Source organism: Lotus japonicus, chromosome 3, assembly GCF_012489685.1.
Source record: "Lotus japonicus ecotype B-129 chromosome 3, LjGifu_v1.2".
Lineage (NCBI taxonomy): Eukaryota > Viridiplantae > Streptophyta > Magnoliopsida > Fabales > Fabaceae > Lotus > Lotus japonicus.
The window spans coordinates 35,619,148-35,635,664 of NC_080043.1; the positions used below are offsets into that span (position 1 = coordinate 35,619,148).

Consider the following 16,517-nt stretch of genomic DNA (forward strand, 5'->3'; position numbering starts at 1 on the left):
GGAATAAGGGTCTCAAAGTCCAAGACACCGAAATTTCATAATACATCTAAGAATATTATGTCATAGGGCTTAACTTCCCTCGTTCGGACGGGACTTCGACAACCGATCTAATATTATGATAGACAACCCAAGTTTAGGTAATCATAAAATAACTATTCCAACTAGGAATAAGGTATCCAAGACCCAAAGAGCTAAATTATAAAATGTTAAATTATTTTTGTAAATGTAAAGTTCCAAATTCCCAATAACATATCTTGAGTCCCAAGTTATAAACACATGGTAAATTATTACAATTATCATAAGGATCCACTCATTCTGCATTAAAATTTTAAATAGGAGAAGAACAATGGCCAATATGGAATCTGTCCATTACTCGCCATCCCAGAGTTCTTCAATTGTTTTGTACCCAGCAGATGTCTTGCCAACAAAGTCCCACCCAGGAACAATTCTCTCCTGCGTCAGTAAATCAGAAAGTTGAAATGAAACCATGTCTATATTGAATCACTGAAGTTTCCTATACTTGGATTTTCCTTTGGACATAGATTACAATAAGAGTGACCATAGACTTTTTCAACTAGGTAAGATCACCTATATGGATGAAATGACACAACTATCATGAATCATGTTTAATGCTAAGAGAATTGAAATCCAAATCTTTTAATGGTTTGGTTTATAGGTTTTTTTGGTCTCTTTCTAAATCTAACTCTAGACTTTCCTTTACAAACCACTTACGAAGAGATTCTACTATCTTTTCTATAATGTGGCACCACTAAGGTCCTAGATTAACTAGAGATATGGATAAAATAGTCCGTATAAAGAGTAGTTAAAATTAAAATACTCATACATCTCAACTAGTTTTGGGGTAGGTCTAACCAAATTCTTTAAGGGGTAAAGGTGCTATCTTGATTTCATCTTTAATGTTTTTATTTCTAATGCTATCTGTCTTATGGGACCTCTTTGCACATAGAACAATGTTGTTATTGGCGGATGGCGGACCATGGCGGAGAGCCAAAAACCGGCCATATATTAGACTAATAATGATGGCGGGTTATCGGCCATGGTGGCGATAACGCTGACATAGACTGAATTTAAAATATGAAACATGTCCAGCAATTAAATGCAACATGAAAATTGAAAAATCTGGAATTCCATGACCAGAAGATTGCATAAAATTACTTGCCTGCTCAATTTCAGAGAAGTTGGCAAGCAAATCTGCAGGTATGGACCAGTCAAACAGATCAATGTTCTCCTTGATCCTGGTGGCATTTGTGCTCTTGGGCAGCACACTGTGACCCATTTGTAGTCCCCATCGAAGCGCTATTTGGGCTGGTGTCTTCCCTAGCTTCTCTGCAATTGTGTGCAGAACTTGATTCTTAAGAATATTACTCTCAAGTCCTTTACCCAATGGGGAATAACCCTGAACAAGAACATTAACAGTGATACTCAGCAGAACTGCAGTTAAGAATCATGAGAGTTTTCTAATGTGATACTCAAGTTGCTACAAAATGTCTGTGACTGTAACCATAACCATAACCAACGCCTTATCTCACAAGTTGAGGCCGGCTATATGGACCACAGATCTATATTAAAGATATCAGTGAGTTTTACGTTGGTTTCTGAAAGCCTAACACAAACTTCCTCCTCTATCCGGGCTTAGTACTGGCTATGCAACTGCATAGGCGGAGTTTTGCTACAAAATGTCTAACCTATAATAATTCCCTGAAGTCCTTTATATTCAGTAGGTAAAGCCCATAATTATCAGACAACCTTATAAAAGTTTGCATACTCACAGATAAGTGCACTCCCTTGGATTTACAGAAAGCATGTAATTTTGGTTGTGGTAATGAAGGGTGCAATTCCACTTGGTTAACAGCTGGAGGCACATTTGCCACCTCCAACAGATCCTGGAGCTTCTTTACAGAGAAATTGCTGACTCCTATAGCTCGAGCCTTGCCGGAATTGTAGAGTGCCTCCATTGCTCTCCATGTGCTAGGTATGTCGGGTTTGGTGAGCTGCCCATTTTTCATGCTGACGGGCCAGTGAATCTAGAAGAATATAGACATATGGCAAAGGAACTCTTAAATAAGAGCTAGACAATATATAATATTCCAAACATTGGGAAATGATATAGGAAGAAATTAGTTTCATTGTTATTCACACACAAGGTAGAGATCAAGATAGTCCAGCTGCAAATCCCTTAATGTTCTATCAAATGCCTTTGGAACGTCTTCTGGCAAGTGATCGGTACACCTAAAACATGAGCATATTAAATTAGATAGAAAAGAATGTAAATTCAGGCATCCAAATGATAATATATGTGAAAACATTTCAGGTTTGAGAACAAATTAGGAAGAAAAGTTAGAATAAACCCCAGAGAAGTCCATGCACTTTTGTTGAGATAGTCCTTCACTTCTTATATAGATTGCTAAAAAATAATCTCAACAACAAAAATCCCTTTTCTTTAAAAAGACAGACTTCTGTTTTTAGCTAAAAATGGCTAATCTTGTGGATATAATGAAAAAAATATGTCCAGATACAAATTCAAGAAGATCATCATAATCTGTAGTAAGTTTGAAGAGTTGAAAAACACCAAAAAGTTTATCAATAAATTGACACTGTACAAATCATTAATAACGCTAATATCAGAATATCTCATCTTTCTGTACAAGGGTGAATTGATAAGCGAGTTATCATGTAAACAATTAAGAATTCCTTGAGAAGTAGATATAGAAAATGACAAACCATAGCTTGGAGGTGATAAACATATCTTCACGCTTCACTACACCATCAGCAAACAACTTCTTCAACCCATCCCCAATCTACATACAACTTACTCTAAGTTACCAGATAGAATACCAATATTGTGCAACAGAAAAAGAAAAAAACAATAACAACAACAACAACAACAACAACAAAAGCCTTTTGTCTCACAAGTGAGGTTGGCTATATGGATCAAACAACGCTGACAGGAACTCACTGTTAGTTAATTAGTTGGGAGGGTTAGTTAGTTAGTTAGAGGTTGGTCCTATAAATAAGGGGAAGTTAGAGTCAATTGGGTATCGTTGTATTCTGTTTTGGTTTTGGGTTCTAGAGAGAGTGGTCTCTTTCTGGGTTTGAAGGGTGTTTGGTATCCCTTCTCTCATGTATCTTCTCTAATTCCCAAATTCTTCATAGAAATAATACTCAAATTTTACTGGGTTCTATCATTGGTATCAGAGCACCGATCTGGTGCTTGAACCACGATTTCCCTGTGCTGTGTTCGATGGAGCAGGATCGCAAAGAACTTAGGGCGAGAATGGAGTCGCTTGAAGCCAGGGCCGCGGCGAACGAGTTACGACTTGCAGCGTTTGGGAAGAAACTGGGGGTGCAATTCGTTGCAAACCCTGAACTTGAGAAAGAAATTTTAAGACTAGAGAACCGCTTGCGAGAACTTGAAGAGCGGAGAAAACATAGGGAACGGGAAAAGCGCGAATTTGAAGCAGCAGAGGCGGCGCAGAGAGAATCTGAGGCGGCGTCAGAGGCAACGGAGACGGCAATCAAGGCGGAACGAACAACGGCAGTGGTAGCGTCGCTGAGGGTAACAGAATTGACAGGGGAGGAGGAGCGAGCATCAACCACGCTGGTGGCGTCGCAAGGGAAACCAGGAATCGCAGAGGTGGTGGTGGTCCAGCAGAGAGGAGAAACAGAAATCGGAAGCAAGAATGAAGCTTCCAAGAACGCAAACAACAACATTTTGGGTCAAGAATCTCAGAGACAACCACAGTCGCCCATGGAGATGAGGGAAAATTTATCATTTCAGATGCAGGGGGTGACGTTGGATCAAAGGGGGAAGGAATCGCTGAAATCCGTGGTGCATCAACTTATCCCAAAAGCTTAAGCTGTTAGGTAAGAGCCACTTTAATGGTTTTATATTATACTCTAACACGCCCCCTCACGCAAGAGCCCTTTGGGCTTGAAGCGTGGACAAATGCACAGGTCCACCTACCATGTGCTTAATTAAATTCCACTGTTTAATTAGAAAGTGAGGGGAGCAAGGATCGAACTCTATACCTCTCGGCCATAGAGGCTCTGATACCATGTCAAGCAACCACTTATCCCAAAAGTTTAAGCTGTTATTGATAGGAACTCACATATCACATAAGTGAAGAAGTTATCACATAATTAGACAATTAGTTAGAGGGCTAGTACAAATAAGAGGGGGGTTAGAGAATAGGGATCATTCTGATATTCAGTTAGGAATTGAGTTCTTGAGAGAGAAGTGGTTCTCTCTTGGGTTAGGGAAGGTGTTTGGTATCCTTCCTTGTATCTTTCCCCTAATCCCCAATTGGGAATTAGGGTTCTTCTATCAATAAACTACAGCTGATTTTCTGAGTTCTAACATTGGTATTAGAGCACCGATCTGGTGCCTGAACCACAATTTCTTTGCTGCGTTATGGAAGAATCAAGGAGCATGGTGAGAATTTCAGAGGAATTGGTGAGGGAAATTCCAATTTTTGGGGGTGATGATGCGTATGATTGGGTACACTGTTTGGAGCGGTATTTTCTGTTGAAGAAGGTTAGAGAGGAAGACAAGATGCAAGCAACCATGGAGGCCTTAGAAGGAAGGGCTCTTACCTGGTTTCAAGGGTGGACCAGTTGTAATCCCAATTCATCATGGGAAGAGTTCAAGATTGCAGTGGTGAGGAGGTTTCAACCCTCAAAGATTCAAAATCCATTTGAGTTGCTTCTTTCTCTGAAGCAAGATGAAACAGTGGAACATTATGTGAAAGATTTTGAGAGGTACGTGGGTGCTCTCAGAGAAATTGATCCAGAATTTGTGAAAGGCATTTTCTTGAAGGGATTGAAGGAAGAAATCCGGATAGAGGTACAATCCTATGAATTTCATTCTCTTTCTGAGATTATTTAGAAAACCATTCTGGTCGCACAAGAAAGGACAGGATCAGAGTTTGCATCAGAGGCAGAAGGAAACGAAACCTCTGAAGCAGAGGCGACGCCGGAGAATGTGAATCATGACACTACGACGGCGGAAGTGACTCAGAAACTAAGTCTTGAAACAGAGGGTGAATCGGAGACAAGAGCGGAGGATGCAAGGCGTTTGGCCACCGAGGCGTTGCGACAAAAGGAATCGTTCGTGGGTGAGAAGAGGGAAAATTTCCCTGTTTGGCCCCAAATTGACAAATTAGGGTTCCCCGGACCAGGAATTTCAGAATTGGGGGAAAAGAGAACCAAGTTCTGGCCTGGCGAGGAGGAGATGGTGAATCGGCCGCCGGTGAAACCACCTCACATGGCGGAGTTATGGGTTTCGACGCTGATGGAATTGGTTTGGAAGAAAGCTGACGAGCGAGCGATCTTTCTCATGCGACGGAAGACAGTACGGCCACCGGCGGAACCGCCAGATTGGTGGGGCGATGGCGACCGGGGCTCGGCGCCGGTGGAATTGATGAGTTGTAGGTCGCCGGAGGAGAAACAACCACCACCGGAACCGCTGGATTTAACGGTTGCTCATGCAAGGTTTGCAGATTTAGTAATGACAACAGAGGTGATGATGAGAGCAAACCCGCAAGCCATGGAAACGAAGACAGCTAGCGTTCAGGTAAAGTTTAAGCAGCGAAAACCATTTGATTCAACTCTGGATGAGGTGGAAACAGAGATAGTAGCCAATTAGGGGCAAGCAAAGCAAGTTGTTCCAGTAAGAAGAAGCATGCATGTGAGGGACTGCTTCAGGGATACGTGGAACAAGGAGACAAGGCCAGCAGGAATTGGGTACCAGCTGGAACTTTTTCTTCACAGAATGGGTCATACCCATTTCACTAGTGGAAAAAATTGGGCCCTAGAGAAGGATAGAGCTGGTCTGATCAAGAGAAGTAGAGTTTTTATGGAAAACAAGGTTGTTCGTATGGGTTGGGTCAACTTATCATACTTTGGGCTAAAACCCAATTTACCCATTGATATGAGACAACAAGGAATCATAATTCACTTCAAAGAGTCACATGGTTATTTGCAAATGCTAAGTGAAAGAGCTTGTGGTCACTCCCAAGATTTTACTGGAACCATGGTGTTAACTTCAAATGGGGGTAATAAAGAAGTTAGGGCTGTTGTGTCAAAATTATACTTCTGCTTTAATTGTGAGATGCACCACAGGTATGCATTTAAATATTTTAGTAGAATGGAACAAGGCCAAAGTAGTACAATAAAATGGGATGTTGAAGCTTTTACTGCTAGTTTAGACCATCTCCAACTTGGTACAGGAAAGAGGCTTGACAGTATTTTTGCTACTAGCTTGTTGTTTTTCCAAGATCTAGCTCTTATTTTGTGTACTGCCTCTGTACCTAGAGCTTTGGAATTCCTAGGCCTAGCACATTTGTTGGGGCACAAATATAACAAAAGTGTTTGGGAGGAAGGAAAAGCCCAGAATAATTTGGAATTAACAGGGCAATTTCAGCATAGTGATGGCCATGTTACAGCCCTTAAATTTCTTCATACAAATCAAGTTGAAGTTGGTAGTGGGAAGGAAAATGGTTCGGGAATTATTAGTTTGAGGGACCTAGTTGTTGCTGATTGCACTAGCTTGCTAATTCAAAGGTTAAGGGACCATTCTCAAGTGGCTAAGTTCAATGTTCTACCTTGGTATCCACATGTTTCTGTTTGTATCAGCTGGACTCTATTCCAACTTGAGTCACATTGGGGAGTATTGATTTTTAGTGCTGATTCCAGTATTGTGCTATTTGAGACTTTGTTGGCTAGTGTTGGCTAAAGAGAGGGCAAGCAGATGGAGATCTACACTCCAATTCCATTTACGGGTGTACAGAACTATTTTTCTGAATGAATATCTTTGTAAATGAGCTGACAAAGAGTTTTCTATTTTCCTTTTCTGTTTTTTGAAGATAAATAAACAAAATCAAATTCAAATATTCACTGATCCACAGAACTTATTGTTAGAAGTCACACATTGGCTAGAGATATGACATAGATAGCCTTTATAAGGGTATAGCAACCCTCAACTCTTGAGCTAGCTTTTGGGTTGAGTTAGGCCCCTAATTTCTAATACTTATCTTTAACAAATGCTTGACTAGAGCATGAACCCTATAGACAAGCTGAGCATGAACCCTAGACAATGCTCGACTAATGAGTAATCCTGTTCACAGTAGTTGCATACCAATTCAGACTTAAGTTCTCATAACTTGAAATCTTAGCTAACTTGAATTAACTCCATTCCCTCCTGGGAGGCTGCCATCTTTACACTACTACAGCCAACATTGGCTCTACCAGATCACATGACCCTGCACTTCAGCTCTCAACAGTTTCCTCATGTCATTTCCAGCTAACCCACAAGCAGTACTGTGTGATAGTTATATAGGCTTCGTTTGGAAGAGCTTATGACCTACCTATATTATAAGTTGTTTTGAGCTCATTTTCATAAGCTGATCAGATTAGCTTATGAATAAGAGTTTATGCTGTCCTATAACCTATTTTCCGTTTATTTCAATGATTATCTCAAATTAGCTTACAAATATCTGACAGCATAAGCGTTAATGTCAGTGTTTGGGAGAGCTTATGCAAATAGCTTATGGTCTACCATAAGCTGTTTTGAGCTTATTTTCATAAGCTACTCATAAGAGCTTATGAAAAAGAGCTTACGCTTATTTATAGCTTATTTTCAATTATTTCAATAAATCTTTTAAATTAGCTTATAAACAAGCACTTATGTCATAAGCGCTTATGACCATAAGCTCTTAATTAAGCTGGTTTTCCAAACGGGACCTAAGTGCTTATTGTCATAAGTGCTTAATTAAGTTGTTTACCCAAACACACCCATATAATAAATCAGAAATACAAGTTCATATTCTCTTCTCCATCTCTTGCAAGCTCTTTAAACATTAACCTCAACCATAGACTCTGACCTCTTTTTCATTGCGATAAATTTGTGCACAATCCAAATGCCGATATCCAACCTACATAAACATAGCAAGAAAATTCACAACTCAAAGAAAACAACAGGAAGCTCTAGATTCTGAAAAACAATGGAATGGATGATAAGGAATAATAGCAAGAGTGGGTGAAGGGAACAAGTACATCGACGGCGGTGGCTATGGCATTAGCAACAACGCCAGGTGCAGCAAGCCAAGTGCCCAAACCAACAGAAGGAATCTTGGCACCTGTGTTCAGCTCGAAGAATCGAAGATCGTCGTCGCTAGCCATTTTCTACGGTGATGGTTGCAGAACAAAACTCAGGTTCAGGCTTAGGCCACGGGCACAGAGAGAGAGAGTGAACGGTGGTGCCGTGCTACTGAAGAAGTCAACCGAAACCGAAGTAGACAAAGGCACCACGTCAATAGGTTCAATGCCACATGTTAAGTGTTTTTGTACTTTGTATTAACTTCATTCTCTCATAATTCAATCTGCAATAATTGAATATGGTAAATCTCGGAGTTTTTTTTTTTTTTTAAATGAAAACATTTGTTATAAAGTAATGTGATGAGTTTCACCTGTAAAATCTAAGAGTATTTCTAATGTAAGGTTCTTAATTCTTAATTCTTATTTTTGAGTTAAGAACTAAGAACTGAGTTTTTAACCACTGGAGGAGACTGACGTGGAGTTCTTAGTTCTTAAAAATAAAAACTGTTCTTATATAAGATGTTTTACTTTTTGAGTTCTTAGCATAAAAAAATAATTTTTTTTCTCTCATTCATTTAAAGAAGAATATGGGTGTTGTTTCTCTCAAGTACTTGGCTTAGGGAAGTGTGTTGAATATTGAAATGTAATCCAAGTACTGGTTAGTTGAATGTATATGCTGAGGTGTATAGCTTAGAGTGTTAAAATGCTCACTAAGCATAGTTATTTGTTAGTTAGTGGATTAGTGTTTACCCTAAATAGTTATATAAAGGCATGTACACACTTTCTTCCTTCAATAATGAGAACATTTCATTCTCAGCTCAATTCTTTTCCTCTATTTTCTCTCTAAGTTTCAACAAATTGGTATCAAGAGCGTGTGTTTGACCTAGAGCTTGTGGGTGAAAATCGATCTCTCTGAAAATCACATTCTGCTGCGTGTAGAAGTGATTCTTGATGTGATTTGCTGAGGTAAATCACATATCTCCTTGAGTTGATTCGTCTTTGTGCTTGGTTTGATTTGGGGTTGCGGTTCTAAGTTGCGATCGAGGTTAATTGCTACGTGCAATTGTTACATATATTGAAGGTATGAAAAACGGTAGAAAGGGGGGGTTTGAATAGCGTTTTTAAATAAAAACTTCCACCTTAAGATTTTTATCAAATCTTTTCGTGACTCAAGAAGTGCTTAAGATAAGAGATAGAAAAGCACACAAGGATTTTATCCTGGTTCACTTGATAAATCCCTCAAGCTAATCCAGTCCACCCGTTAAGGTGATTTCTTCCTTCTTAGAATGAAGGCAATCCACTAATCAGGTATGTGTTACAACTGCACTTGAAACCTACAAGTGACTAACAATACACTGACTTAGCTCACACTAAGATTCACTCTCTTAGTCTTCTCTAGGATCCGATCTGTAAGACCTGGATTTGCAGAACAAGTTAATTTCCGACTCACGCGTAGAATCAGTGTAAGCGTGACATGAGTTTGATATTTGAGAAAGATTAATGAAGAAGAAAGTTCAGGAATTGCTTGAGGAATGTTGCGGAGTCGCTGTAGGAATTAGTGCGAGTTGTCTGCACACCTGCTTTATGGCGAGCGTGTCCAGAATAGGCTAATTTTGCTTTAGAGCAACGTTTTAAGTGAGATTTCAAATCCTTGGAAAATTTAAAGATTCTCTTTATTTTTCCTTCAACCAGCGTTTCATTTCGGAACTCTGGACTGTACGCATGATAGTATTCACTTTTTGGAAGTCCAACGACGCTAATTTCTTTGCTTCGAAACCCGAGATTCGAGCGATGGATGAAGACTTTTTCTATTCGGGACTTCTAACGAAGTTTCCGTCCGTGTTGCCAGATTTTTTTCGACATTTCCAATCTTTCTTCAGTAGGAAGTTTTGTCGTTTGAGCATCACAGCAAAAAGTGGTTTTTCGGGTCAGATTAACTTACACCGCTTTTGGGATTTTAGATATCGTTTTTCCCAAATCATAGATACTTGTTTTGAGTTATGGAATTCTGACGCCAGAATCTCTCTTAGAATTCATCGGTGAATGTGCTGCAAAAATCGGAATCGCGAAATTTTCATTTTCCCGCGATTTCACCTGCCTATAAATAGTCGAAAAAGCAAAAATCTCTTCATTCTCACCCATTCAAGGCCGCGAGCAAGGAGAGAGGAGGAGAGGAAGATTTTTCGCGAAAACTTGACCAATCTTCGCACAGTTCGTCTCTACTTCAAGGTATCGAGGTAACTAGCTTGATTCTTACCTCTGATTTCTGTTTCTACTGCGTTTCTGAAGTCGTTTCTGTGCTCACAGTTTTGAGCTTTTTGTAAAACGGTCCGTTTTCTCTGATTTCTTACTTGGGTTATCTTCCCTACGTTCCCAAGAGTCTAAAACCTCTGTCAGTAATCGCCGATTGCGATCGAGCTGTCCAGGATCTGAAAAACTGATTCAAAACTCTTTAGTCGCACATTTCGAAACTTTATTGTCGAAAAGTCATAATCGGACTTCGTGCCTTTAGGATTTGTTGTCACGGATGTCGTTAGGATCATTGCTGTCAAATTTGTTTTCAGAACTGATAACTTTGAGGCTTTGAGCTTTTATTTTGGACCAAAACGCCCCTGAACGGCCGTATTTTGATCCGATTGTCCGAAAATTGTTCCGACAGTTTCTTTGCCTTAGTTTTACCCTAAAACTACCTTGTAAACAGATTTGATCGAAGAAAATGAGCCTGAGCCCTTTTTCTCTTATGGCCGTGAGCTTGTAGTGTTAGGGGGGAGTTTTCGTTTTCGAAAACTTGTCTTTTGTATCCGATTGTTGTATTCTGAAGCTTTAATGCTTTGTCTAGCGCTTGTGAGTTGTATTGTGATCGAACTAATCGATTTTGTTTGGATTCTGCTTTGTTTTTCTCCGAGGTTCAGTTGAAGGAACTTTGGGAGTTTCAGAGCATTTGTGTGAAGGAGATTTTGATTACGAGGCTGGAGCAGCTCGAGGTTAGGGCAACTTACTATATTAGCTATGATTGCATGATAGGCGTCGATAAATTCGACTCATGCTTTATTTGATGTTGTTATGATGATGAGTTGATGTTATGATGTTTTTCCATAACTTGTGATATTGTGATATTGTTGGATGGTTCGTTTTGACGCGACTTCGGAGTGGAGATTCATTGATCTGGTGATCTTTGATATTTCGGGTTGGATGAACAACCCTAGGCAAGTTCAAATGTGGGGTTTGAGACTTAGCCATTTGTTGGGATTCGTTTGAATACTTAGACTTTCCCCGGGAAACTTCTTTTGGAGGGTTTTTGGAAAACTTAGAATGATTAGAATTTCGAAAACTAGAGACTTTGGGAGACTTAGACTTTGAGGAATAAACTCATAACCTGACTAATTCAATTCGAAACGTTTTTACTAAACGAATAATCATAGGAGACCTAAAGGAGAAAATGATTGTGAAAGACGGGGAAAAGTCGACTTGTTGTGGGTTTGGAGAGTTTTGGAATTGGGGAAAGCCACTAAGGTGAGCTATGGTGATGATTGAAAGTCACCGAGTACTCTAGTACTCCTGGTAGTGTTGTTCGAGTCGTGTTGTATTGACCGGCACAGACTCTGGGCCTTGTTTGTGGGTTTTGTGGTGGGAGTTGTGTTGTATTGACCGACACTAACTCCGAGTCGTGTTGTATTGACCGACACTGACTCTGGCTTTGATTTTGGGTTTTGTTGTTGGGGTTGTGTTGTATTGACCGACACTAATCCCTTGTGTATTCTTGTTGGTGGAGTTGTGTTGTATTGACCGACACTTACTCCGAGTTGTGTTGTATTGACCGACACTAACTCTTGGGTTTGTTTTGAGTTTGGGTTTGAGCTAAACACTTATGTGGTGAGGGCGATTCGATGTTTGGCTAATCATATTGCATCAATCGGGTGAATAACGGGAATGGTTCACCTGTGCATTTCATGGTGAATAACGGGAATGGTTCACCTTGCATTAATGATGAATAACGGGAATGGTTCATCATATGGTGAATAACGGGAATGGTTCACCAAGGATGAATAACGGGAATGGTTCATCCAGGATGAATAACGGGAATGGTTCATCCATAGTGAAGAACGGGAATGCTTCACTTGTGGCGAACAGGAACGCATCACAAATCCGGATCATATTGTGCATTTCACGCATACATTCATTCTAACTGAAATCGTGTGCTGTTTGATTTATTGAAGCATTGTTAGAGCCAATAACATGCTAGGATTGTTTATATATATATATATATCAACATATATATCTATACCCCATATCACATGTTGAGTGTATATCTACTTATTTCCGTGAGTTGACCCTAGCGCCTTGGCTTTGGTTGTATGTTTGTGTTTGGGCGGTCGGCATGCTGCCAGATGTCAACGGTGGATTGGGTTTCGATGGTCTTTCCCTCGGGGGGGATCAGATATGAGTTGGTGGACCGTCATGCCCCACCGCTTGGGTGATCTATCTTGTTGGTCATCGGGCGACGTACCGGGGAAGGGTCATGGAGGACCGGACTGACGAGAGTGGACGTCTGACGAAAGGAGCTTTACGACGCATGGAGCTGAGCTTCAACTTGCCAACTTCAGTTCGCAGTGGACTTGGTACTGGGAGGGTAGGTTTAGGCAGGCGTCATATTTTGTGTAGAGCTCTGATTCGTTTTGCTTTTGGGACAGGGTAGGTTCCCGACGCATGACTTTTGTGTGGTTCTTTTACTGAGGGATCACAGTGAGTCAGTCGGACCATAGGGGTCTTTGCTTAGGCCATTTTGAGGCCGACTTTCTCCTAGTGGTTTGTAATTATAATTTTCTCACTCACACTTCTGGATCTGTAAATATTTGCCTACGGGCACACTACTTTGGAGTCACTGCGAGTGCGCGTGACGTGGGAGTGCAGCTGAGGCTGTACATGTTTATATTTGATGTATATTGGTTAGTTTAGTGGTTGGGTTATGTCTTTACTTTCTATTGCTTTATTTAAAAGGAATCAAACGAAAAAAAATTACCTGTTTTCCGCGTAGAGTTATTTTTGGTTACTAAGGTGACACCCGGAAATCGGGGTGTTACATTGTGGTATCAGAGCTTAGTCGAGTCTTTTGGGAGTCTTTGGGGAATAGGTCTTCTGTGCTAGGTTGTGTGACTCTGCAAAGAATGAAAATTGATTGTCTGCAGAGCGATTTTCGCTCTAATTGTTTGCGTTACCACTTAACTGTAAGATCAAGTTTTGATCTAGTAGTACAACTCTATGTTTTGATGATTACAAGTTAACCTTTTGATATGAACAATTGTGGTACTCTAACGTGTTTTTCTGAGTGTGCTATTTACAGGCTCTGACCTCAACTCAATCTCACACAAATCAGAAGCACTGTGTATAAAGAGTGACCCAAGCAACGCTTTCGCATTCACCATGTTCAGTATGAACAGTGGAAAAGCTTCAGAAGTTCTGAAGCTATACAAACTCTGATGTGGACTCAGTCGCTAGAAGCTCTGAAGATCCAGAAGTTCTGATAACCAAGAAACACTGAAGGTTCAGATGTTCTGATGGTGTAGAAGACTCTGAAGATCCAGAAGCTGAATAGTGGAAACTCTGAAGTCCAGAAGCAAGAAACTCTGAAGGCTATGTTCTTCCCTCTGAGTTCAGAATCAGAAGATACAATGGTCAGAGGATCTGTGCTTTCCCTCTGACTCTGATCAACCGGCTTCACAAGTTCCTATATGAAGTATTCCCCTGATCAGAAGTCTCCTAGGTTAAAAGGTCAAGTCGCTATCCAAGTACAAAAGCAAGTGTACCTTCCTGACGACCTACCTAACGTTCTCAGCCACTGCAGAAGCTGGATTTTCCAGAACTGCCCTCCAACGGTAGCATTTCCCATGCAACGCTCAACCCTAATCCTTGGAGTATATATAGAGGCTGAAGATTGAAAGAAGCGGCAAGAGAATATCAAAAGAAGAAATACACACGCGCAAGACATATTCAAAATATTCTAAGCTTTCTTTCATCTGTTCTTAGTTAGTTTACACTCAGCTTATTTAGAAGCAAACCTTTGTAAACACCAACCTCAAACAGTTGTTTGATTTTCCTTAAGGGACCGGGTAGGTCAGTATCCTTAAGAAAACTAAGAGAGTGAATCTTAGTGGTGATTCCTTTAGGAGATCAAGGTTGATCGGATCCTAGAGAAGACTAAGAGAGTGAATCTTAGTGAGAGCTAAGTCAGTGTATTGTTAGTCACTTGTAGGTTTCAAGTGCAGTTGTAACGATTATCTGATTAGTGGATTGCCTTCATTCTAAGAAGGAAGAAATCACCTTAACGGGTGGACTGGATTAGCTTGAGGGATTTATCAAGTGAACCAGGATAAAATACTTGTGTGCTTTTCTATCTCTTATCTTTAGCACTTAAGTTCTCGAAAGATTTGTCAAAATCTTTAAGGTGGAAGTCTTGTTCTGAAAACGTTATTCAAACCCCCCCTTTCTACCGTTTTTCATACCTTCAATTGGTATCAGAGCGCAAGTTCTGATTACCACACCTAACAGTGTTCAGTGATCCGGGCCGGTGTGAAAAACAATGGCTGCCACCACCAGTGAAACTCAAAGAGATGGTTACAACGCAAAGCCTCCTATGTTCGATGGTCAAAGGTTCGAATATTGGAAAGATAGACTGGAAAGTTTCTTTCTGGGTTTCGATGCAGATCTCTGGGACATTATTGTGGATGGCTATGAGCGTCCAGTTGATACAGATGGCAAGAAGATCCCAAGATCAGAGATGACTGCAGATCAAAAGAAGCTGTACTCACAACATCACAAAGCAAGAGCAATTCTTCTAAGTGCTATTTCCTATGAGGAGTACCAGAAGATTACAGATCGTGAGTTTGCTAAAGGCATTTTTGATTCTCTGAAGATGTCTCATGAAGGAAACAAGAAAGTCAAAGAATCAAAGGCATTGTCCTTGATCCAAAAGTATGAATCCTTCATCATGGAGCCAAATGAGTCCATTGAAGAAATGTTCTCCAGATTTCAATTGCTTGTAGCTGGCATACGACCTCTCAACAAGAGCTACACAACAAAAGATCATGTCATAAGGATCATCAGGTGTCTTCCTGAAAGTTGGATGCCTTTGGTGACTTCAATAGAGCTCACGAGAGACGTTGAGAATATGAGTTTAGAAGAACTCATCAGCATTTTGAAGTGCCATGAGCTGAAGCGCTCAGAGATGCAAGATCTGAAGAAAAAGTCCATAGCCTTGAAATCCAAATCTGAAAAGGCTAAGGTTGAGAAGTCAAAGGCTCTTCAAGCTGAAGAAGAAGAATCTGAAGAAGCATCAGAAGATTCTGATGAAGATGAGCTGACTCTGATCTCCAAGAGACTCAACCGCATCTGGAAGCACAGGCAGAGCAAGTTCAAAGGCTCTGGAAGGGCAAAAGGAAAGTATGAGTCCTCAGGCCAGAAGAAGTCTTCAATCAAGGAAGTCACATGTTTTGAATGCAAAGAATCTTGGCATTACAAAAGTGATTGTCCAAAGTTGAAGAAAGACAAGAAGCCAAAGAAGCACTTCAAGACCAAGAAGAGTCTGATGGTGACATTCGATGAATCAGAGTCAGAGGATGTTGACTCTGATGGTGAAGTCCAAGGACTCATGGCAATTGTCAAAGACAAGGAAGTAGAGTCAAAGGAAGCTGTTGACTCTGACTCAGAATCAGAAGGAGATCCTGACTCAGACGATGAAAATGAGGTATTTGCTTCTTTCTCTACCTCTGAACTGAAACATGCTTTGTCTGATATCATGGATAAGTATAACTCTTTATTGTCTAAGCATAAAAAGTTGAAAAAGAACTTATCTGCTGTCTCCAAGACTCCTTCTGAACATGAGAAAATTATTTCTGATTTGAAAAATGAAAATCATGCTTTGGTAAATTCTAACTCTGTGCTTAAGAACCAGATTGCTAAGTTAGAAGAAATTGTTGCATGTGATGCCTCTGATTGTAGAAATGAATCTAAGTATGAAAAGTCTTTTCAAAGATTCCTAGCTAAAAGCGTGGATAGAAGCTTAATGGCTTCAATGATCTATGGCGTAAGCAGAAATGGAATGCATGGCATTGGCTATTCTAAACCAATTAGAAATGAGCCTTCTGTGTCTAAAGCTAAATCCTTGTATGAATGCTTTGTTCCCTCTGGTACCATATTGCCTGATCCTGTACCTGCTAAAATTGCTAAAAACCCTCTTAAAAAGGGATCTTTCTCTATGACTAAATATCATGCAAATATTCCCTTAAAATATTATGTTGAGACACCCAAGGTGATCAGAACCTCTGGGGTAACTAACAAAAGAGGACCCAGAAAGTGGGTACCTAAGGACAAAATTATCTATGTTGCAGATATCCTTGATAGCTCCA

The 16,517-nt window shown here is 40.3% G+C and overlaps 1 protein-coding gene across 1 annotated transcript; it reads right to left on the minus strand.

The window, feature by feature from the left end:
• Positions 1-192: 192 nt before the first annotated feature.
• Positions 193-8,340, minus strand: LOC130749763 (NADPH-dependent aldo-keto reductase, chloroplastic-like). The gene is made up of 7 exons (XM_057603135.1): positions 8,074-8,340; positions 7,902-7,952; positions 2,743-2,819; positions 2,163-2,250; positions 1,791-2,045; positions 1,181-1,417; positions 193-453 (listed from the first exon to the last, which is right to left on the minus strand). The coding sequence occupies exons 1-7, from the start codon at positions 8,197-8,199 to the stop codon at positions 370-372; spliced, it is 918 nt and encodes a 305-aa protein (XP_057459118.1). The 5' UTR covers positions 8,200-8,340; the 3' UTR covers positions 193-369.
• Between the last annotated feature and the right edge of the window lie 8,177 nt (positions 8,341-16,517).